Source organism: Marmota monax, unplaced genomic scaffold, assembly GCF_021218885.2.
Source record: "Marmota monax isolate L192 unplaced genomic scaffold, Marmota_monax_Labrador192_F-V1.1 WCK01_AAM20220418_F8-fsc00112, whole genome shotgun sequence".
Taxonomy (NCBI): domain Eukaryota; kingdom Metazoa; phylum Chordata; class Mammalia; order Rodentia; family Sciuridae; genus Marmota; species Marmota monax.
In genome coordinates, this window is record NW_026692073.1 from 1898972 (window position 1) to 1922878 (window position 23907).

Here is a 23907-nt window from a genome sequence, read left to right on the forward strand (position 1 = left end):
CTCTAGCAATGATATCCACAATATTATTATCTACTTTCTAGTGATGAGAAATCTTTCATATCTGTATAAGCATTCTATATTTCCTCCTACTTCTAAAGCATCTATTCATTAGACTTCCAAATCTACTATGTCAAGAATGAAACGGTTTGAGATGATGAACTATACTTAAACCTCTCTATCTAGAGAACATATGACCAACACAAACTTTTTTGGATGACTTTCTAGTTTATTTTTACTTGCATTTAACATCTTCATTTATTAACTGAACATACATTCAAAAACATTTTATATATATATATATATCTGCAACCATTTATTTGATACATAATAAGCATGAATACATATGGTATATTTCTATAAACATATTAACATGTATATATATGACTTAAGAATAAGACTATCAAACAGTTTTATATTTACCTGTAGTGTATTATAGCCTACAGGGATCAGGATACAGATTTAATATTACATTGAATATATTTTTAAATTGATGTTACATTGATTATATATCATATATAAAAATGTATTTCACAAGATTAGGTATAAATAAAATACTATTGATTAAAATATGTACCTAGACTCTAATAATCTCATACAGAAGTACTTGGGGCTGGGGATGTAGCTCAATGGTAGAGCCCTGAGTTCAATTCTCAGCACCACACACAAAAAAGTTACTTTTTACTCTTATAATCCTTTGAAGTCATATATAGTTCTCACTCACACACACACACATACACAATACACACACACACATATTTAGTCTCAAAAGCATAACTCGGTAGCATAAGTAACTTCTTGAGAAAACAATGAATGAATAATACCAGTTAACATCATCTCTTCAATTTTATCATTATTATGGAAGACCAGCACATAGTTGGTAAAGATATTAAGATTTAGGTTTGGCTGAGATATATCTCAGTGGTTAAAAACTAGCCTAGCATGTATGAGGCCCTGGGTTCAATCCCCAACACCACAAAATAATAACAAAAAGAATACTTTCGGGAAGAACCACAAACTTGTCCTATCACACAGTTACCATATTTCCCTGGCAAGATATGGACAAACAAACATGATCCAAGAGGCAGTTAAGATCACATTAAGAGTCAAAACACCTTAGGTTCTCATCCTCTGTCACATAACTTCTCTATCTCAAGTTTTTTCACATATAATTTGAAAAGAAAATCCAGATGATCTCATGTTCCTTTCAATTCTGTTTCTAATATTTTTCACACAATAATAATAATGTCATTTGAAGTTCTTTATTTTCCACTTGATTTTGAGCTATAAATTCAATACTTTTAATGTGAGTTAATCATGTGACTAAAGCACATATTTTCTACTCCTAGCTTGGCATAAACTGTTTCTGTCCTTGGGCAATGTGTGCTTTACAAGTTCAAATTAAAATATACTTTCTTTGGTCTGTTTTTACTTTTTAAATAAAGGCTGCATGACCATTTTATAACTTCAAACTTGATGATAAAATCTATGAGACCAAAATAGAGGAAGGGAGGAAATAAGGGAGGGAAAGAAGGCAAGAATGGGCCATATCTTATCTTTCCATCTTTTCATTAAATATCAGAAGTTCCTCCAGACCCCTGCAGGAACATAGTTTTGTAGCTGTCAGTATTGACTCAGCTGCTATAGCTCTGCTTTTACCTTTCACTTTTTAAGAATAAAAATATTTATATGATGAATTAATTAAAAAGATAAATGGACAGTGAAAGGGAAAACCATTGAAGTAGCAGCTAAGCTGATACAAACAGCTGTAAAAAATACTACAAAGAAAAGCCTTTTAGAATATCCAGAAACATACTGATATCTGAGATGCAGTAAAGGTTTTTTTTTCTGTTGTTGTTGTTGTTTGGTTTTATTTGTTTTGTTTTGTTTTTTTCTTTTCTTTTTAGATAGCAGCACTGGTTTTCCCTTTTACCATCTATGAATCCACTTTTTGGTTTGAATCACTGGACAATGGGTATTGGAATTTCATTCTAATCTTGCATTGATTTTAGAGATATTACCAATCATATCAAATCATGTAAAATTATTTAAATGGTGTTTTTGTTTTGTTTTGTTTTGATTTTTTTTCTGTGCTAAAAAACTCCAAAACACAGGCACTGCATAATGAGGAATAATGCAGGTCAGCATGAAGGTGCATTGGCAGAACTATGCAAAGCATTTGCATAGAATCTTCCTGCTCCAGCCAGTGCTACTAAATCTTCACTTTTTAAGTATGAATGAAATTCAGCCCCAACTGCTTTCAAAATTAGAAAAATAAACTTAGAATCAAGATCATGATATATTTTTGTTGTCAAAAAGCGAAAGTTAAAGAGTAAAGCCAAATCTACAGAGCCAATAGTGACAGCTTCTACTGGTCCAAATTCGAAAAGGGGAATTCTGGAGGTTCTCCTAAAATGGAAAGAGAAGAATAGAAAACAGCATTACAGCAAAACACTTATGTCAGCTCCAAAAGCTACATCTAAAATTTTCTTTGTAACATAATTTCTATTTTTACAATATGAAAATAATTTGTGAATCTGAGGAGAAACATTACCCTCCTGAATGAGTTTTCTCTTAATTCAGGAATTCTAGTTTTGTTCAGATCTATTGTACCATCAATTTTTTTAAAAAACAGTTAACTCTTTCTTTTACAATTAAAACTATCAACATCATCATCATCATCATCATCATCATCATTTTGGGTGCTGGGGATGTAATCCAGGGCCTTGCATATGCTATACACTTGCTCTGCCACTAAGCCATGTCCCCAGACCAATGCTTTTCTATTTTAAATGGAGGACTCTGATCTCACAAAAAAACATTGCCTTTGATAAAGTAGGATTATGTACAATATCAAAACACCCTATAGTTTTTTTTCACAAATTTAACTTTTAATTATTACAGCTTTTATATACTATTTTCTTTGATCCTTTTTTTCTTATTGTTCTTTGGATAGTATATACTAAAATATGCACCAAAGCAGCAGAAAATAGATTTTAATGTTTTCATAGGTTTAGGCAATATAAAGTCAAGGCATATGAAAATAAAAGAAAGTAGAAGAATTTGCTTTTTCAATTCTGTATTTATTATAACAAAATATTTCATAATAATAGAATTTTCGTGGCCCCAAAATGAAATCCATTTTGTTAACTTGCTTGATTTTCCTTGCTCAGCTATACCATGTACTAATGCCATTTCAGGCCAAAGTATATTTAACTCTATATTAACATGGCCGATAATTATCTCTTTGTGTTTCCTGACAAAATGAAAGAGAGTTACTATTAATACAGCCTAGTTAACTATTAACCAGGTACTGGCTCTATAAAGTCCACTATGCTGTATTAGCAACATCTCAGTGATCTCAGTTAAAACTAGTTAAGCCAATAAGCCCTCCTATTCTATTAACTGTTTACTATGTAAGACTGTCAAAATTTTTGGTGATCCATTGTTTATATTAGAGCAAGCTAAGACAATGATTCTAATGTTTTTATCTATATGACCCCAAAACAAATGTTCATGTAAAAAGTCTGCAGTCCTTCCTCTGAAGTTTATGCTTCTACAATGTCAAAGATAAGGCTTATAAAAACTCAGGAACTTTTTTTTTTTATTCCTAAGATGAATATTTTAGTATTTGTTAAAATTTACCACCATGTCCTGATTTACAGTTTATCAACATGATACTATATGTTAGATCATATGTAAATTAGCAAATAATAGGTGAGGTTTATATATGATGGTTTAATTTTTCCAAACAAGGCTATAATGGAAAGCTACAGCATTATAAACTATGTAAGAAAACATAAGCCGAGCTCTATTTGGCACTTTGTGACTTTTCAAAGGGTTTAATCTGTCATTAAATTATTAATAGTCTTTTCAAAATGATTTGTGTAGTCTTGAGTATCAGTTATTGTACTGGATGTAATGTAATCATCCTCTCTCACTGTCAGATTATTAGCTATTACTTATGCCAATGTGCCAACCTCCACTAGACCCAAGCAATACAGTATCCTCCCAGACCATGATGTACTGAAATCATGACCATCCTTGTGTTCTATGCTCTCTATGGTAAGGTCATGCCCTCTGTGTAGACTTAGTCTATCCAGATTAGGGTGAGTATTCCTGCTAGCAAGCATCAGGCAAAAAGCTTGTCCTGAGAAAAGAAACTAGAACACAAAAAGGAGACCTCAGAGAAGCCAGAAAGAATAAATGCTACTCTCTGGGCTTTTGCTTCTTAGTCTCTCAGGGTAGCCTGGAAGTGGTAGTAGTTGAAATTACCCTGCCACAAGGATTTAGGCTAAGAGCTATGCAAGGAGGTTAATAAAAGAGACAGTTTCATTCAAACTTCAACTCATCAGTAAATAATTAGATCATTTTAATGAGCTTCAAATTAGCATCTGAGAAGAGAAACTGACTCACATGTAATAGGGTAAATATTGTTTTATAAAATTGGTTCATTTGCTTGGGTTTGTATTGGGTCATAAGATGAATTATAGTTCTTCCTATGAGAAGTGATTAAAAACATCTGAAAGATAGATCTGTACAGAATCTAAATCTATTACTGAGATTATACAATTTCATGTTACTCTTTACTGCTAAATTTTCCAGTCTTAGTTTTACCACAGAGGTTAAAGGTCAAGGTCTAGTTTTTAAGCTTGATATAAGGAAAAACAGCCCCCTCCTGTGGTCAGTGCGGGAGTGCCATTGGAAATTAAAATTGCCCAAAGGTCAATGGTCTGGAAAGATTAGTGCTGCCAGATATTCAATTCTTCCTAAGCAGAGCCTTTTCCCCCATAATGTTACCTACAGAACTGATTTCATTTCATAAAAGGAGTCAGGTGACTTCCCCTTTTTTAAATATTTATTTTTTAGTTGTAGTTGGACAAATACCTTTGTCTTTTTTTTTTTTTTTAAATTTTTATGTGGGTACTGAGGATTGAACCTAGGGTGTTGTACATGCTAGGCTGCTAGGCAAGCGCTCTACTGTTGAGCCACAACCCCAGCCTGACTTCCCTATACTCTATTTCTTCTACTCATCACTCCCAATAGCTTAGGTGTTGAGAAACTAACTAAATGTAATGGTTAGAACTATACCTAAATTGTCTTTGCATGACTATACCAGGATCTCTTATGCACAGGACTACAAAGATAGATTTATTTTCCAAACTGGGACACTTAGGAGATGAAAGCTAAGCAATTACAAAACAAGTCACTGGGATAGCAGGCATAAACTATGACCATTACAGTCAAACATCAATGATGGTAACCCTTCTCACAGGGAATAAAGAACATGAGCTCTTCTGAATGGCAGTTCTTTGCTTGTTTTTTAAGATTTTACTGTCTTAAAAATTATCAAAACTAACAAGGATATAAGCTCTGAATAAGTGGTTGATAACGATATTGAATAACTTCCCTTTAGGTATGTTAAAAAAAAAGAACAGAAGCAGAATATGAAACATTAGTTAATATCTGGGCTTAATAGAAATTACATGTTGAGAGATGAAGATTTATTTTCCTAATTAATCATTATTTTATTTAATTAGTTTAATTAACCTTAAAGTTCAGTTTGCTAACCAAACAATAATTATTAAGAGTTTAAAAGTAAGAAAGGAGGCAGGCCCCCCCAAATATTGAGTGTGAGGGGTAGTAGACCAATTGGTTTTGAAGTATTTACTAAAGCTAAACCTTGTAAGAATAATTCAGATGGTCCTATTTTTAAATTATTTATCTATTTATTTTCATGGTGCTGGGGATTAAACTCGGAGCCTCCTGCATAGTAGGCAAGCAACTCTACCACTGAACTACATCCCCTGCCCCTGAATTTGTTTTTTAGAAACTTATTTGAAGTAGGCAAAAATGTTTTTCTAATAATGAATTAATGTGTGCAATTTAAATAAAAATGTTTATAATTTAACATATAATTTATCACCTTCTTATTCCAGTTCATAAATTGATTTTAGTTTGAAGTTATTATTCTGATCCCTATTTTCAAGTAAACTATTAAAAATATATTATTGATTTTTGTCCCTAGAAGCAGAAAAGCAAAACCTAAACTTACTTTGTCTTCATACATCCTTCTGGCTTCCCTTAATTCAGAACGAAGCTGAGAAACAGTAGATTCCAGTTCACTGAGCTGACGCATATACATTGAATTTTGGTTTCTTGCTTGTTCTCTACAAAGGGTTAAGAAGGAATATAAGTGCAAAGAAAAAACTAAGAATTAGTGTGATACCTAGGGTGTCACTTAGACACTACCACTAATTATTTCATGTGGCATTATTAGGCTAATTGTTTTTGTTATATAAAATTGCTTCTCAAATGCTTTAGCTCAGAACTGAGGGCATAAATTGATGCTAAAGTGCATAATTAGCATATATAAGGCCCTGGTTTGATCCCTAGCACAAAAAAAAAAAAAAAAAGAAAGAAAAGTTTCAGCTCAAAACTATAAACTGCCAAAGCTGAATAAGTATATGAGTTTATTACACTATTTTTTCCTGTTTTTGTATGTTTAAAAATATCCATACAAAACATACTATCTCAAATTATAGTTTCATATACATATATATTTACATATATTTACACATTCATATATATTTATAAAGTAAACATATATGCATATGAAACTATAATTATTTAGTTTTTATTTATAATTATTTATTTATATAATTATATATATGTGGTATAATTTGCTTTACCCTATTGTTGTAATATTAATACAGCCAAGAGCTAGGGATATAGCTCAATGATAGAGTGTTTACCCAGCATGCATGAGGCCCCAGGTTCAATCCCAGTAATCCAAAAATAAGTAAACAAATAAACTGAAATTTTTTTAAAAAAAGAACAGCAATTCCAACAGGTCCAAATACTAGCAATAATATTTCTTATATTGTCAGATTATATTATCTTTTATATTGTCATTTTTCTGTTCATTTGAGTGTTAGAAAAGTTTCACTTGTGGAGTCAATTAGTAAGCAATTTTTGAAAGATCTTAGAACATGGTATTAATTAGCATATTATTTTTAAAATGAAGATGAATGATTATTAATTTTTAACCATGAAGACACATACTGAATGATTTCCAGTTGACTCTGGATACTATTGGCTTGGCTTCGAGCACTGCTGGCTTTCTCAGTAAGTGCTGTGATTTCAACTTCATGTTCACTTATCAACTGCTCAATCCTTTAGAAAGAATATGGTGATTGTTATTTGATACAGAAGATTTCACCTCTATTTCTTCTACTCATCACTCCCAATAACTGAGAAACTAACTAAATGTAATGGTTAGAACTATACCTAAATTGTCTCTGCATGACTATATCAGGATCTCTTATTACTTCAAAAATTAATAATTTTCAACATTCTCCAATTTTTTCCACATTTTTTATTGGTGCATTATAGTTGTACATATTGATGGGATTTGTTGTTACATATTTATATAGCATATAATATAATGATATAATTTGGCCAATATTACTCCCCAGCATTTCCCCCCTTCCTCCCTGCTTATCAACAACCTCTTGGTCCCTTTCCTCTCCTGATCTCCCTTTGACTTTTAGGAGATCCATCACCACCTATATTCTTTTTTATTCTCTAGCTTCCACATATGAGAAAAAACATATGCTCCTTAACTTTCTAAGTTTGACTTATTTCACTTAACATGATGGTCTCTAGTTCCATCTATTTTCCTGCAAATGCCATAACTGTATTTTTCTTTATGGCTGAATAATCCACTGTTTTCTATGCCACAGTTTCTTTATCCATCCATCCACTGGATGAATGGCTCTTCTAAGGTATCCATCAGTAATTAGGCTCTTCTAAGTCATCTTTTAAGTAGGCTTGACCTTAATTTAGTTAGCTAAATTCCTGTTTGGGGCCCAGCCCACTTTTAATATCCTCCTACTAGATAACTGATCAGGTTCCTCATCCCTCAGCCTAAATATCTAAGACCTTGGCCTGCCCTTAGCAAAAATGCCCCAACACTTGTGTCTCCCTTTAACAATTTTCCATCCACTGACCCCCTTACCTTGGTTCTTGTTTATAAGCCTCCTCTTGTGCTGGTTGTTTGTGAATTGCGCTTAGTCTTTCTTACCTAGAGCAAAAGCACTATTGCAACTGCCTTGAATGCCTTCTGTGAAGCTTTAACAAGTGCCAAAAAACCTTTTAACATGAGTTTGCCACAAACCTACAAAAACCTTCTGGGTCTCAGAGCTTTTAAGATTTTGGATTTGCAGGCAAGACTGTAAAACTATGATGTAGTTTCACTATAACTTTCTGACCAGACAGAAACCTACCTATCTTGATGTTGCTGAAGAAGTAACTCTATTTTGTTCTGTGATTCAGATTTCAATGTTTCAAGCTGATCCTCCACCTGGTTTTTTTAAAAAAAGAGACACTGATTTAGGTACTGGTAAATCTAGAGATTTTTCAGCTAAAGATATGCTTTAGTGAGATGCAAATACAAATAATACTAAAATTAGGTAAATCTAATCCTGTACTTTACTAGATCTTTTAATCTGGATCTACTTTCATGAAGCAATACAGAGAAAGCAAATTAATTTCCTAGTAAGAGAGATCACTATGGAAGTAGCTACTATTATTCCAGAGAACAAGAATGAGAACTTGGCTTACTTTTAAAAACCTTAAAGATACATGCCTAATACTATTCTCTTAATGCATTTTAACATAAAGTTGAAGGAGTGTTCTCACCACTTACTGGAAATATCCTCCCTTTCAGATAAGAAATTTCTGTGTCTAATTCTCTTAGGATTTTACTAACAGCTGAGCCCAAGCTGCGGAAGTGCACAGTAGACATGCTGTCGTGTTCATAGATTTTCTTGCCTGAGCCTTCTTCAAAGTCAACTAAGATTGATCGGATTTCTTGAAGCGCTCCTTCGTGACTCAGCATCATTTTCCTGAGCTGCTCTATTTGTGCATTGCTGTCTTTTAACATGTTCTCCTTAAGGCTTTTGGCAGCTTCAAGTTCATGAACTGTAGTTTGAAGCTGATTTCTTAAATCCTCCTGGGACTGACTCTCCCTTCGTCTGTGCAATAAATGAAAGAAAAGAAGTAATATTGAATATGAGATTGAATATCATATTCACACAAGTAGTTTTATTCCAAAGGATAAAACAGAATCAGGGCTGGGATGTAGTTAAGTGGTAGAATGCTCATCTAGCATGCAGAAGGCCCTGGGTTCCATCCCCAGCACTACACAAAAATTCAGGTAACATATCCCAACCTGATGTCAGCCATGGCGTCTCTCTCCATTTGCATTTCTTGAAGTTTTGTTTGCAAATCAATGACTGACTGCCTTAAATAAAATTTTTGTTTCTCATGCAATTCATTGCTCTGGGGGTAAAAAAAACAAAACCAAATTAAATTCCATTAGTAACACACAGTTCCTTATAGCTAACAATTTTCAAAAAGCTATGTATTATTAATTTATCATTATGGCATAGTATGCCCTTCCCTTGCCATTGTAATTCAGAGCCCAATTAATCATTTCTCTCTATATAAGAATATCTTAACTAATTTTCCTGTCTCAAGCTTGGCTTCTTTTCATCCATTCTCCACTTTACAACAAATCTAAAATAAATCTGGCTTCTGGCTCAAAATGAAAATGGGAATGTTTTGTTCCTTAAAATAGGAGAACTGGTTGAAATTATATATACAGAAAAGTCAAACCCTACCTCCAACTTGCTAAATAACAGTTAGACATGAGTGGTGAGAACATGGAGTCAATGGGATAATTTTATACGCTTTATCTATGTTCTGACATGACACACACCTACCTACCTTCCTTCTCTCTCTCTCTCTCTCTCTCTCTCTCTCTCTCTCTCTCTCTCTCTCTCTCTCTCTCTCTCTCTCTCTTCTCAGGTTTTTAAAACAGATTTTATTTTTTAAAAGTCAATGTGTGCATTGTAAAAACAGAAAACAACAAAAGCAAAGAACCAACTCATCCAGTCAGTCACAAGCAGCTTAGCTGGACCTGTCCCTCCGGGTTGTACATGTATGTATACAACATTCCATTTGTATGATTGAGATCATAGTATATAGTGCTTTCCCACACATCATGAAGAGTCACCAATTCAAAATCCCAAAGCTACATGAATATTTTTGATAACCAAGAATACACTACATTAACACAATCTGTTAGAAAAAAATTGTAGTCCTTTTTGGGGACAAAAATTTCCCTAAAGACAAAAATGGCAACAGGTCTCTAGACAGAAAATGCATTCCTTTAATGCTCTATTTAAAATGAGACAAAAAAAAAAACAAAAACAAAAACAAAAAAAAAAAACACCTCAGAATACATCAAGCATGTTTCTAAGAGGATTCATTATCAGATTTCTACTTCTAAAATATTAGCAAGAATGCATGTTCCCAGTGAATTCAAGTATTCCTATCATATAGCCAGAAGATGCACATAACCAATGGCTCACATCAAAACATAAATTCTTGAGCGCCTGCTCCCATCTTTCACTGTGTGCTTCTGATTGGCCCTCTGTTGCCAGACAAATGAACAAGTTCTGATACTGCCCAGAGGTAAAACAATTCCATGTTCAAGATGCATCTTTTCTATCAATGATTAAAAATATATATATACAAGTTGGCTAATTATTAGCTCTACTTTTTATGATAGCATCACCTCAGGACATCTAGAAAGCTTAGATATTGCTCACATTTTCTCTTGAAAAGCAATTTACCTAAAGCCACTCTGGCCCTACTCTGGCTTAAGTCAACAGGATAGATTGTATTCCTCAACAAACACCTGGTTACCTGAAGAGCTATATTTCTCAATCTTGATTCTAAGATTCCTCCCTGCTGATGAGAACACAAGTTACCCAGAAGGAAGTACATTTATGATCCTTATCAAGAGTTGTCTTTCGATCTTTACCATATGATTTTAATCTCATTAAAATGATAAAACTTCCTCCATGGTTTTTGTTTGGATAACTGTGGGTAAGTCTAAGGACTTAAAATCTATTACAATTCTACAGTCATTCAAAAGTTGGAAGGTGGTAGCTGGGCAGAAATCTCTAGAAACTTCTCTAAGACCCCCCCCCCAATAAAACTAGAGAACAAAGGGGATATGTGATCATTCTTTTCTCTTAGAGACTACCAACCCACTCTCCCTCCCTCTTGAAAGTACCTTCTTTCCTAATAAACGTCTCTGTACTTTTACTACATTTCCTGTCTTGCCTGAAATTTCCCCAGCAAGAACACAAAAGCCAGGGCTGAAGATGTAGATCAGTTGGTAGAGTGCTTCCCTTGCACGTACAAGGCCCTGGGTTCAATCCCCAGCACCAAAAAAAAAGACAAACAAAAACAAAAAACCTAAAACAAAGAACACAAAGGCCAACATCTACAACACAACTCACCATCACCTGAATATAAACTACAGAGAAATTTACCTGTGTTCAAACTACAGAGAAATTCACAAGCTTTCTAAAATCAGGCACTGAGTGGGCTCCTAGTATAATAGCTGGTGCTATTATACTAGGTGCTAATTATTCCAAAGCAAAGCCATCAAGCTCTGCCTTAGAGAATTGTCCATCAGCTTTTTTATTGCCTAATCATCTGAACAGGAAAAAAAGGCCACTGAACACTGATTCTAAAATAAAAAGCACAGACCAAGTTTAAAAAAGCAAACATCCATAAAAAGAGGAAACAAAGATATATAATGCAAGGAACAGAAAAACACTTCCAAAAACTTGTATATGCAGAAAAATTAAAGAGATATTACAACCACAATGTAAGAGCATGATGCTATGTCAAAAAAATGAATGGGAAAGAAGTCTTAGAAATTTAAAATATGGTTACAAAGCACAAGGTTCTGGGTTCAATCTCCAGCACAAAAAACAAAGATTAAAAACTTTAAAAAGTACTTCAAGAGTAAAAGAATCCTGGACTAAAGTATAGATCAGTGGTAGAGTACTTATTTGCATGCACTAAGTCCTAGGTTCAATCCACAGTACCAAAAGAAAAAAAAAATAAAGGAGGAAAAGAACACCTACTTGTGTTCAATGCTGAAAAGTCAAGTAAGATAAAGAATGTGAAGTATCCATTGATTTACCATCGCTGCTTACCCATTATTGAAGGACAGATCTCACTGTTACCATTTTCTATTTTAACTATCTCAGCCATAAGACTATAAATGTGTACATGTAAGTGATCACGTCTTTTCCATCTTTATATATCCAGTACCTAGCATCATGTCTGTTCTAAAAGAGGTACATGATACAAACAGCCCTGTTAATTTATTTACTGATTTAACACATATTTATTGAAAGCCAACCAAGTGTTATATAGTTTCCCAGGGGATGAACACAAAATAGAGACACCATTTCATTTCCTCACTAGAACCTCTGTGCTTCCTTTGTCTCTATATATCTTCATTAGCTTATTTATCATAAGGTATTGTCATTATTTGTTTACCTGACCAGCTCCCTCCAAAACTATAAACTCAATATAAGTCCTATCTTATTCATTTTTGTATGTTCTGTATATAACACAGGGGTACATAATTGTCAGCATTTAATAAATACAGGGTTTTTTTTTACCCTAGAAGGGCTTATATAGTCTGATGACATGGAACAACGTGTTAATAAGATTAATAAAGTATATTAAATATTATAACATTGGCATAAAATGCAATAACTGTACAGAGGTCAACACATCCAAAGCTGTCTAGAGAAAAGGCTTTAGAAAAGGACATGCTGGAGCTGTCTTGATGGTTAATAAGAATTTGCCAGGCAGACAAGGTAGAAAAGAGGATATGGTCTGGGAAAAAGCATGGAGGAGGTCTAGAATAGCATGATACATCTAGGATGAGCAAGTGGCTTGATACTGCTGGGATAGTGGGTACAAGTAGAGGACAGGCGCCAGAGGACAGGTTAGATCACAAAGAACTATGTACATGGTGGTTAAAAATTTTGACTTTTAGATTGTAGACTATAGAACCTGAAATGTAACTGTCTATGTAGTGTTCATTTGAAATTTTTTGCAAATAACTTCTAAACTTTATTTAGGTGTCATGTATACATATACATCTCAAAATGTACCTGCTATCATCATTTTGTAAAAGGAAATCAGGTATCATGACGAAAGGAGAACAGCCCTGAACAAATCATTAATTATAATTACAGATAAATGTCATTAATTATAACATATTGAGCCATTCAAGTGTTCAAAATTAAATCATGATACCAAGGCATTGTGACAAATTAACAACAACAAAAAAGATATGTACACTTTTCATTAGTACAAACTTTAATACCAAAATAGAAAGCACAGATCAAATAAAAATTTAACCAAGAGATCCATGGCTAATTTTTTCTTCCAGGAAGTTTAGGTTTTTCCCAAGGCACTATGCCTCCCTACTGTACCTGAAATAGTTAGGCACTAGAAGAGAAAAATGCAACTCACTTCATTTAGTCTTCTTTGCAAATCTTTGACTTGATGTGAATATTCTTCTAAAACACGTTCAATGTGTTCCTTTCCAGGATAAGGAACTATTTTTCTATGAGAATCAAGTTCTACTTCATATTTAGGGAAAAGAGGAATTTGTGTCAAAGTCCCAGTTGCAGCTGTGTTTTCAATTATTGTACCACGAATTGATGACACAAAAAATGGGCTTGAAGAACCTAAATATTAAAGAATTTATTAATTAACTTCATCAAATAACTTTTTCAGCAAATATTATGCTAGGTGATTTCCCTTATTGAAGGAGTGAGACCTAATGGAAAAAATACTAAAGAGACAGTAAGAGCTCTAAAAAAAGATGAACACAGCACAAAGGAGGAACAGACTACAAGGAGGAGGGCGATCCAATGATACTTGATCTGAAGGACTCTGCGTATTTGTGGGCAAGAACTAACAAATCTGGAGGATAGGAGAGGAGAGAGGACATTTCAGGCAGTGGGGGGCACCACAATTATAGGCCAGGAGGCTTGGGACAGATGGGATATTCCAGGGGAAAGGAAAGTAGTGGTCAGACATGAGAATGAAAACGTGGGACAAACCATGAAGGACCTGTGGTCAAACCAAGGAATTTGGATTTCATCTGGAATGGCCAATTACGAAATAAATATTATAGAAAATTGAAAACAGATGTAACTAAGATCATAAGAAATGTTTCTCTGCAATCCCAATCAAAAGACATTCCTCATAAAAAAAGCAATCATGAAATTTATCTGGAAAGATAAGAGACCCAGAATAGCCAAAGCAATCCTTAGCAAAAAGAGTGAAGCAGGTGGCATCACTATACCAGACCTTAAACTTTACTACAGAGCAATAGTAACAAAAATGGCATGGTACTGACACCAAAATAGACTTGTAGACCAATGGTACAGAATAGAGGACACAGAGATTAACTCACAAAACTACAATTATCTTATATTAGACAATGCTGGGAGCCATTAGCCAAGTAGGTATGACAATTTCCTTGCCAGCGTACCCCATGTTGCTGACATGTTGCAGTGACATTGAATGTAGGTGACCTTGCTCAAGGACCAAGGCAGATTAGGGTGTTCCCGGTTTTAAGATAATCGTGTTTAGGGCGTTCCCAGTTTAGGTTCCAGGTTTAAGGTTTAAGATTATTCCTGCTGGGAATAGGGCGTATCCTGCTGCCTGAGTTCCCCTTGAGTTCTCACGGGATTTAGACAGTATATTTTGGAGATAGAAGCCCAGTGGAGGTGGATTTGGGCAGAGAACGTGGATTTCCCCAGAACGTGATTGTAGAAGGCTGGTGTGAGTTCGGGAATAAAGAGTTGCTGTTTGAATCTACAAGCTGTGTGGTGGCTCATGATTGTGTGCCCAGCCAGACTGCGGCATTTGTGCCCAGCCAGACTGCGGCAAGACAAAGGTGCCAAAAGCATGCACTGGAGAAAAGATAGCCTCTTCAAAAAATGGTGATGGGAAAACTGGAAATCCATATGCAGCAAAATGAAATTAAGCCCCTATCTCTCACCACATACAAAACTCAACTCAAAGTGGATCAAGGACTTAGGAATTAGACCAGAGACACTGTACCTAATAGAAAAAAAAGTAGGCTCAGATCTTCATCATGTTGGATTAGGCCCCAACTTCCTTAACAAGACTCCTAAAGCACAGGAAATAAAATCAAGAGTTAATAAATGGGATGGATTCCAACTGGAAAGCTTCTTCTCAGAAAAAGAAACAATCAGTGAGGTGAATAGAGAGCCTACAGAATGGAAGCAAATTGTTACCACATGCACATCAGATAGAGCACTAATCTCCAGGATATATAAGGAACACAAAAAACTTAATGCCAAAAAACCAGATAACCCAATCAATAAATGAGCTAAGGAAGTGAACAAACACTTCTCAGAAGAAGATATATAATTGGTCAACAAATATATGAAAAATGTTCAACATCTCTAGCAATTAGAGAAATGCAAATCAAAACTATTCTAAGATTTCATCTCACTCCAGTCAGAATGGCAGTTATTAAGAAAACAAGCAACAATAATTGTTGGCAAGGATGTAGGACAAAAGGCACACTCTTACATTGCTGGTGGGACTCCAAACTGGTGCAACCAATCTGGAAAGCAGTATGACGATTCCTTAGAAAACTTGGAATGGGAACCACCATTTGACCCAGCTATCCCACTCCTTAGCTGATACACAAAGGACTTAAAAACAGCATACTATAATGATGCAACAACATCAGTGTTGATAACAGCACAATTCACAATAGCTAAAATGTAGAACCAACCTAGATGCCCTTCAGTAGATGAAAGGATAAAGAAACTGTGGATACATACACAACGGAATATTACTCAGCATTAGAAGAGAATAATATCATGGCATTTGCAGGTAAACAGATGGAGTTGGAGAATATTATGCTAAATGAAATAAGCCAATAGCCCAAACCAAAGGCTGGATGTTTTCTCTGATAAGTGAATGCTGATCTATAATTGGGGTGGGTGGGGGGAGCATGGGAGGAATGGAGAAACTTTGGATAGGGCAAAGAGGAGGGAGGGGAAAGGAGAGGGAAGGGGTATAGGAGAGATAGTAGAAGGAGATGGACATCATTACCCTAGGTACATGTATGAAGACACAAATAGAATGCCTCTACTTTGTGTACAACTACAGAAATGAAAAATTGTGCTCCATATGCATACTATGAATTGAAATGCATTCTTCTGTCATGTATAACAAATTAGAACAAATTAATTAATTTAATTAATTTTAGAAAAAGAAATGTTTCTCAGTGGCATAGGGACCCAGCTGAGATAGGAGACCATAAATGTTGGAAATTGGTGGAAAATCTCTCTGTGTACTTTCTCTAGGAAAATATTCCAGCAGCCTAGTACATAAATAGAGAAGTCAAGTCAGTTTGATAAGGATTTGGGTTTTTTCTGTAAGAGCAACAGAAGAATAAAGGGCCAAGTGTACTGGCAAATGATTCATAAAATGATGCTACAAAAGAAAGATTTTATAGGAAGAGTGGTAATTTAGGGAAAATGGCAGAATCTACAGCAGCTATTCTCAATCTTCACTGTAAATCAGAACCGCTAGAGAAAGTTTTATAAAACAACAAAAAACAGCAGTGGTGCCTAAGTCCCTCTAGATCTATTCAATCAGTTTCAAGTATGAATCTAATCCATTTAAATGTTTAAAATCTCAAAAAGTGATTTCGATACGGACTACGGTTGAGAACCACACCTTCATTAGGCAGAAAAATAGAAGTTTTCAAGGAATGAGGGAGTGAGAGGGCTGAAAGATAGGAAGCTGTCCAACAGTTCTTGGTAATAAGATCCAAACTTAGGAAATGGGTGGTTAGACTAAAGGACAAGATGATACAAAGTGAAGAGGTCAAGAAGCTCTGAGTCTCAGATCTTGGATGGGTCACCCATGAGGACCATGATATGACAAGATAATGATATACCTAAGGAAGGAGAGACAACCCATGGCCAAGTGCCAGTGTCCATGATCAGTGTGAGAGATGCAGTTATGCTGGGAGGTTAGACAGTGAAGGTGGACAGGAAGAATGGGTACAATAGCATGTGGTGACAAAGGCATTTTAGGATGGTATGTACATTTCGAGAAGGATAGTTTTACAAAATAAGGGTGCTGAAATAAAAGTTGTTAAGCTGGTCAGCAAAACAGCATTCCTGCAATTGAGAATAAACTCTAGATATACTAAAAAATGAATTAGGTGAGAGACAAAGAAAGGAAAGCAGTCAGGACTATGCAGGTCATCTGCCCCATTGCTCCTGAATCCATTCTCTTTCTCCCTTTTCCTCCCCAGTAGCCTTGCAATGGGAAGTGCTGGCAGAACAGAGGCAGGAGGAGGGGAGAGGTCAAAGTCTTGCTCCCTTCTCACCCAGCCCCAGGTGAGTTTCTGGCAGTTGCTGGAGGACTTACCTCCCTCCAAGCTCCCTCCACAGCTCTCTTGTGGTTCCAGCTCTAGGTTCTATGCTCTTGTAATAGCTCCTTTTGTCATCGTCTTACCCAAGAGGTGACACAGCCTCTAGTAATGTTGCTAATCTCTGGAATGTTTCCCTTTCCATCTCTATGTAAACAATTCCCTGTATTAAATTCCATTTATTTATTCCGCCTGTGTCTGTTTTACTGCTACCTTTTGATTAAAATAATTTGAAGCAGAGGTGATGGGAACCTAAACCAGTGAGTAGTAAAGGGAATTAATTCAAAAGACATCTCTGAGAATATGAAGAGCAGAACTTGGTGCTTGATTCAATGTGGGAGCAGGTGAGAGAAGAGGAGCCAAAATAATGGAAAATTCTAACTTAGGAGTAGACAAAGAAACATAGGAGGAAGAGAAGGCATTAGGGAAAGCATGGTGGAATGTGATGAGGTTGAAGTGTCTCAGCACAGAAACAATTTTTAAAGCAAAAGATAATTTAATGTAATTAATCAATCATATGTTAACAGATATGCTCATTTGAAAGACTAAGCTATTTTCTCCATATAAAGTAGAATTATAAACAATATAGTATACATTCATGATTATGCTCTGTGCCCTGAAGTTAAAAACAAAACATACTAAAAGTAGGAACTTAAGTGAATATTATGAAGATAAATCCTAAATTTGTTTCCTACTTTGTTTTATAAAGGGTACATACCTCCATTGGATGCGATGCCACTACTTGGTAAAAGATCTTCATTATTTGGTTCACACGTTTTTGATTCCATGTTAACTATTCCTACCTCTTCCTAAAGATCTTGAAATATGAATGCTTCCCTGTTTGGTTCTTTTAGTTCTTGTCTACAAAAGACCAAGGATTCAATCTTTGTTAATAAGGAATTAAGTATAAAAAGTTCACAGAACAGAAACTTTGTTAATACTTGAAATTCAGTAATAAGATATAACTCAGTTGGTAGAGTGCTTGCTTCACATACATAAGGCCCTGGGTTCAATCCTCAGCACCACAAAAAAAAAAAAAAAAGAAAGCCACATCCCACAATAAAGATATACTATTTCTATTTCTGTATCAGATAACATAGCAATCTCTTAGATAAATACTTCTTTAACAGAAGATGCAGTAAGAACTAGAAAGTGTAATCAGCATAAGACAGGCCAAGTGGACCAAAATAAGTATATAACATTTAGATGAAATAATCACTACAGTATAGCTTTTAGTAGTATACTGAACACTATACTTTGATAATAAAGAATATGCTTTCATCTAAATTGCACACGGAACTTATTCATAAAAATCAACCATGTTCTAGGACACAAGTAAAAGATCATTAAATTCCATAAAGTAGAAATGTTACAAATGATATCCTCTGTTTACAATGCAATAAAACTGTAAATTGAAAATGAAACACCAAGACCAAAAAAGGCTTTCCATCTGAAAATTAAAAGACCTTCTTTATTAAACAATTCTGTGTAACAAAGGAAATAAACAGAAGTTAAGGAATTTCTGAAAAATGATAGCACAAAAACTATACATCAGATCTGAGAGATATATTAAAAACAGTGAATAGAGGAAAATTCCTAGCCATAAACATTTATGTCAATAAAAATGGAGCTGGGAGGCAGCTCAGTAGTAAGATAGCTAGCCTAGCATGTGCAAGGATAATTGTTCTTTCTTTTTGAAGAAGAGATCCCCAGCACTGCAAAAATAAAAATTTAAAAATAGAGACAAAATGAAAGCATAGAAATAAATAATCTCTAAGAAAAATAGAAAATACATAAAAACATAGAAAATAATAAACATAAAAGAAGAAATTGAGGTATGAAACAAACCAAACAAAATAGATGTAGGAAGGACCATTAAAATGATGGAAAGAGGAAGATCACAAAAAACGCTTGGTTTATAATTTTATATTAATTCATGTTTGCAAGTACACAGTGCTTTAAATATCTTAAAACCCTGGTAACTATGCAGAGTTTTTACTGAATAGAATTCCTTTTTATTATACTTACAGTTTCCTTCTTTTAGCTACTGAGGTGCCATCATTAATTAAAGACAAATTCTACCTTAATATGTTTTGTGCTATCAATTAGGAAATATGTAGTAGGCAGGGAAACATTCCATAAAGAATTATAAAATGGAATGTTAAGTCAAGATTGCTAGGCAATTGTAACATTCTAAATAGAAGAGGTTGCCATTTGGGAAGAAAAAAATGCCTTTCTCATTTAAATGAGTTTCATAATGAATGGTGATTGTATAATCTGATGTTTCAGGGGAGTCTTCAGGAGAGTCTTCAAGATGATAAATGACACTAAAAAAATTCAACTTACTGAGTAATGTTATCACAAATTACAGACAGATCAAAAGCATGGAAGAATGAACAAGACAGAATCCCTGCCCTGTATTGGAAATCATAAACTAATCCAGTATCAAGCAGGAAACAGAATCTAAGAACAACATAAAGGAAATTAAAAGTTGCATAAGAAAGAAAGAAGAAAAATGAAGGTTTGACTTTAGAACTCAATTGTAGAAACCATACTTGTTTACTTTGATTTAAGAAGATGAATGCAATAAACTCATTAATTCAGATTGACTAGTAAAGGGCCATTGAGAACACAATTTTTTGGAAGGGAATTTTTTCTTATAAAATTAATAGTTTAAAGAAGACAACACAAGTTATTTACTTAAACAGGAGTTTTTAAACAGCCATTTTTTGTTTTTGATTATTACATTATAGTTTTACATAATTTTAGGGTTCATTTTTACATATTCATAAATGAATATAACATAATTTGCTCCATTCAACCCATGGTACTAACCTCTCCCTTCCCTCCCTGATTCTCTTCCTCTACTCTATTAGTTTTCCATCTATTAATTTGTTTTATAATTGGTGCATTATAGCTACACGTACAAGTGGAATTTATTATAATATATTCATACATGCATATAACTTGGTCAATATCATTTCTTTCCTCTTTCCCATTCCTCCTTCCACCCCTTGATCTCCTTACTCTGTCCCACTATTTTCCCTTCTATTTTCATGAGATCTTCCTTTTTAAAAGTTCCTTATTTCTCTCTAGCTTCTACATGAGCTTCTACTTCACACTTGACTTTCTAAGTCTAGCTTATTTCACATAACATAATGTTCTCCATTTATGAGCAAATAACACAATTTCATTATTTAAATTGATTGATTGATTGTGCTGAGGATCTAACCCAGTGTCTCACACGTGCTAGGCAAGCACTCTGCCACTAAGCCACAATCTCAGCTCCCACAATTTTATTCTTTATTACTGAGTAAAATTTCAGTATATACACCATTTTCTGTATCTATTCATCTATTGATGGGCATCTAAGCTAGTTCCATAACTTGGCTAATGAGAACTGTGCTGCTATAAACATTGGTATGCATGTATTTCTATTTTTGATTGCTGATTACAATTTTTTGGATAAATAATGAGTGGGATAGCTGGGTCATGGGGTAGGTTCATTCCTAGCCTTTTGAGAAATCACCATACTGCTTTCCAAACTTGTATTCATTTTCGGTTCCACCAGCAACACCTGAGTGTACCTTTTCCCCCACATCCTCACCAGCACTTATTATTATTTGTATTCTGGACAACTGTCATTCTAACTGGAGATCTCTCAGTATGGTTATTTTTGATTTTGGGAGGGCACCAAGGATTGAACTCAGGGGTACTTGAGCACTGAGCCACATCCCCAGCTCTATTTTGTATTTTATTTAGAGACAGGGTCTCACTGAGTTGTTTAGTGTCTCGCCTTGCTGAGGCTGGCTTTGAATTTAGCATACTCCTGCCTCAGCCTCCAAAGCCACTGGGATTACAGGCATACGCCACTGTGGTGGCCTCAATATGATTTTGATTTGCATTTCTCTGATTGCTAAGAAAAATGAACATGTTTCCATATATTTGTTGGCCATTTGCATTTATTCTTTTTAAAAAATATTTTTTAGTTGACAATGGACCTTTATTTTATTTATTTATATGCGGTGCTGAGAATCAAACCCAGTGCCTCACATATGCTAGGCCAGTGCTCGACCACTGAGCCACAACCCCAGCTGCATTTATTCTTTTGAAAAACATCTATTTAGTTCATTTTCCTGTTTTTTTAATTCTTTATATATTCTGAATATTAATCTGCTGTTGGAAAAGTAGCTGTCAAAGATTTTCTCCTATTCTGTAGGCTCTCTCTTCATGTTCTTATTTCCTTTATTTTTGCAGAAGCTCTTTAATTTGAAGCTATCCCCTTACTGATTCTTGGTTTTATTTCTTGAGCTTTAGGAATCTTAGTGGGAAGTTAGTACTGGCACCTAAAGAGTGTTGACCCTATGTTTTCTTCTACCAGTTGAAATGTTTCTGGTCTAACTCCTAAGTATTTGATCCACTTTTGAGTTGATTTTTTGTGCAGGTAAGGATAGGGATCCTGTTTCATTCTTCTATATATGGATAACCAGTTTTTCTACCACAATTTTTTTTTAACGAGGCTATCTTTTCTCCAATATATTTTTTAGCTCATTTGTCAAGATCCAATAACTCTATGTAGTTTTGTGTCTTCTATTCCACTCCATTGATCTTCATATCTGTTTTAATGCCAATACCAATCTGATTTTGTTACTATAACTCTGTAGCATAATTTGAGAACAGGTATTGTGATACTACCAGCTTCACTTTTATATTTCATATGGAATAGCTTTGGCTATTCCATATGAATTTTAGAATTGTTTTTTCTAGTTCTGTGAAGACTGCCATTGATCTTTTTGCATGAAATCTATGTATTGTTTTTGGTAATGTGACCAATATTAGTTCTATGTATCCAAGAACATCGGAGGTGTTTCAATCTTCTGAGTTCTTCAATTTATTTCTTTAGTGTTCTGTAATTTTCATTATAGAGATGTTTCACCTTGTTGGTTAGGTTTATTTTAAAGCTTGGTTTGTTTTTGAGGTTATTGTGAATGGAATTTTTTTAAAAAACTTTCTCAATAGATTTGTTATTGAGATATAGAAAAATTATTGATTTATGTATGTTGATTTTGTATCCTGCTACCTTGCTGAATTTATTGATCAGCTTCAGAAGTCTTCTGGTGGAATTTCTTTGATCTTCTAAGTATAGGATCATGTCATCAGCAAACAGTGATAATATGACTTCTTGTCCTATTTGTATCCCTTTAATTTCCTTCTCTTGTCCAATTGCTCCGAGAGCTAAAAGTTCAAGAACTATATTGAAAAGGAGTGGTGAGAATGGATATCTTTGTCTTGCTCCTGATTTTAGATGAAATGCTTTCAGTTTTTCCTCAATTCAGAATGACGTTGGCTTTGAGTTAGTCATGTATAAACTTTATGATGTTGAGGTAAGTTCCTTCTATCCCTAGTTTCTTCAGTGTTTTTATTCAGTGCTCAATTTTGTTGAAGACAGCCATTTATTTATAAAGAAGATATTTAGTACTCTATTTGCCAATGCTGTTAGTTATTTTATGAGCCTCAGGATAAAAAATATTTACAATTCAGATTTTCACTATTTTAGATTAACCATAGCCTCATTTTGTGAAGTGTTTCTCCATTTTTGTGACACTGTAAGAATTAAAATATTATCTGTTTTCAGGTATAAAGTTTATGAAATTATTAAGGGAAATGAAAAATTTTTGCTTCAAACATAAAAAGTTAAAAACTCTGTACATGGTTGATTTGGGGATCATGATATGAACATACAAGTGTATATAAGTGAAATATAGAGGTAAGATCTTGGTCTTTTCTGTTATACCCAATATCTACTATGAACAATTGTGCCTCATTTAAAATTATGAACAGGTTCACACTGAAAGGAGTCTTCAATTTTTCTAACAAGTAATAACTATGTAAATATTCTACTCTAGTTATTTGACTGGAATGTTGCAGGAAAGGCCTTGGAAACTACAGTCCACAAAGAGGAATTTCAGAAGAAAACAGTTTACAGGCTTTAGTTTTTGTTCTATACTTGAATTAGAGTATTTAAAAATATCTACTGGGTTCTTATCCCTTCTCCTTGAACTCCAAAAGGCTATGTAGATATGTACTTGCACTTTTCTGGTGTGAACAGTCTTGTCTTTGATTTCTTTCCTTCTGGCTGCTACTTAGGGTGGTCCTTTCTTGTGATTATGATAGAATGAACAACTGTTTCCATAGCAAGGAAATTTAAAATCCAAGCTTATTTTGACTGGGTACAGATTATTTATAATGTACACTCTATTCAGATTCTTAGATTCATCAACTAATGACTCAAGTCTCTAGGATGGACCATTTTACCTTCTACAGAAACCTGAGATTGGGGATATAAAGGATCAGTCTTTATTCTCCTAGATCCAGACTGAAGTATCCCAGGATTGTCCAACTACATATTCCAAAACAGCATCTCTGGGCTGGTACAGTCTCAGATTCACAATGAAGAGAGTAATATTGGGCAGTACTTTACAGCCTGAGTTACTGTTAACTGCTTATTAATTGCATAT

At 34.4% G+C, this 23907-nt stretch overlaps 1 protein-coding gene across 2 annotated transcripts in view; it reads right to left on the reverse strand.

Annotated features, from left to right (window-relative positions):
* Ccdc158 (coiled-coil domain containing 158) overlaps positions 1 to 23907 on the reverse strand; it is an 81934-nt gene that overhangs the window by 51736 nt on the left and 6291 nt on the right. For both annotated transcript variants that reach the window (XM_058584228.1, XM_046459005.2), the window contains exons 3-9: positions 18108 to 18250; positions 13423 to 13640; positions 9233 to 9342; positions 8708 to 9035; positions 8286 to 8362; positions 7063 to 7173; positions 6053 to 6167 (exon numbers count right to left, since the gene is read on the reverse strand). In XM_058584228.1, the coding sequence (XP_058440211.1) occupies positions 6053 to 6167; positions 7063 to 7173; positions 8286 to 8362; positions 8708 to 9035; positions 9233 to 9342; positions 13423 to 13640; positions 18108 to 18177 (1029 nt within the window). In that variant the 5' untranslated portion in view covers positions 18178 to 18250. The remainder of the gene's footprint in view (positions 1 to 6052; positions 6168 to 7062; positions 7174 to 8285; positions 8363 to 8707; positions 9036 to 9232; positions 9343 to 13422; positions 13641 to 18107; positions 18251 to 23907) is intronic.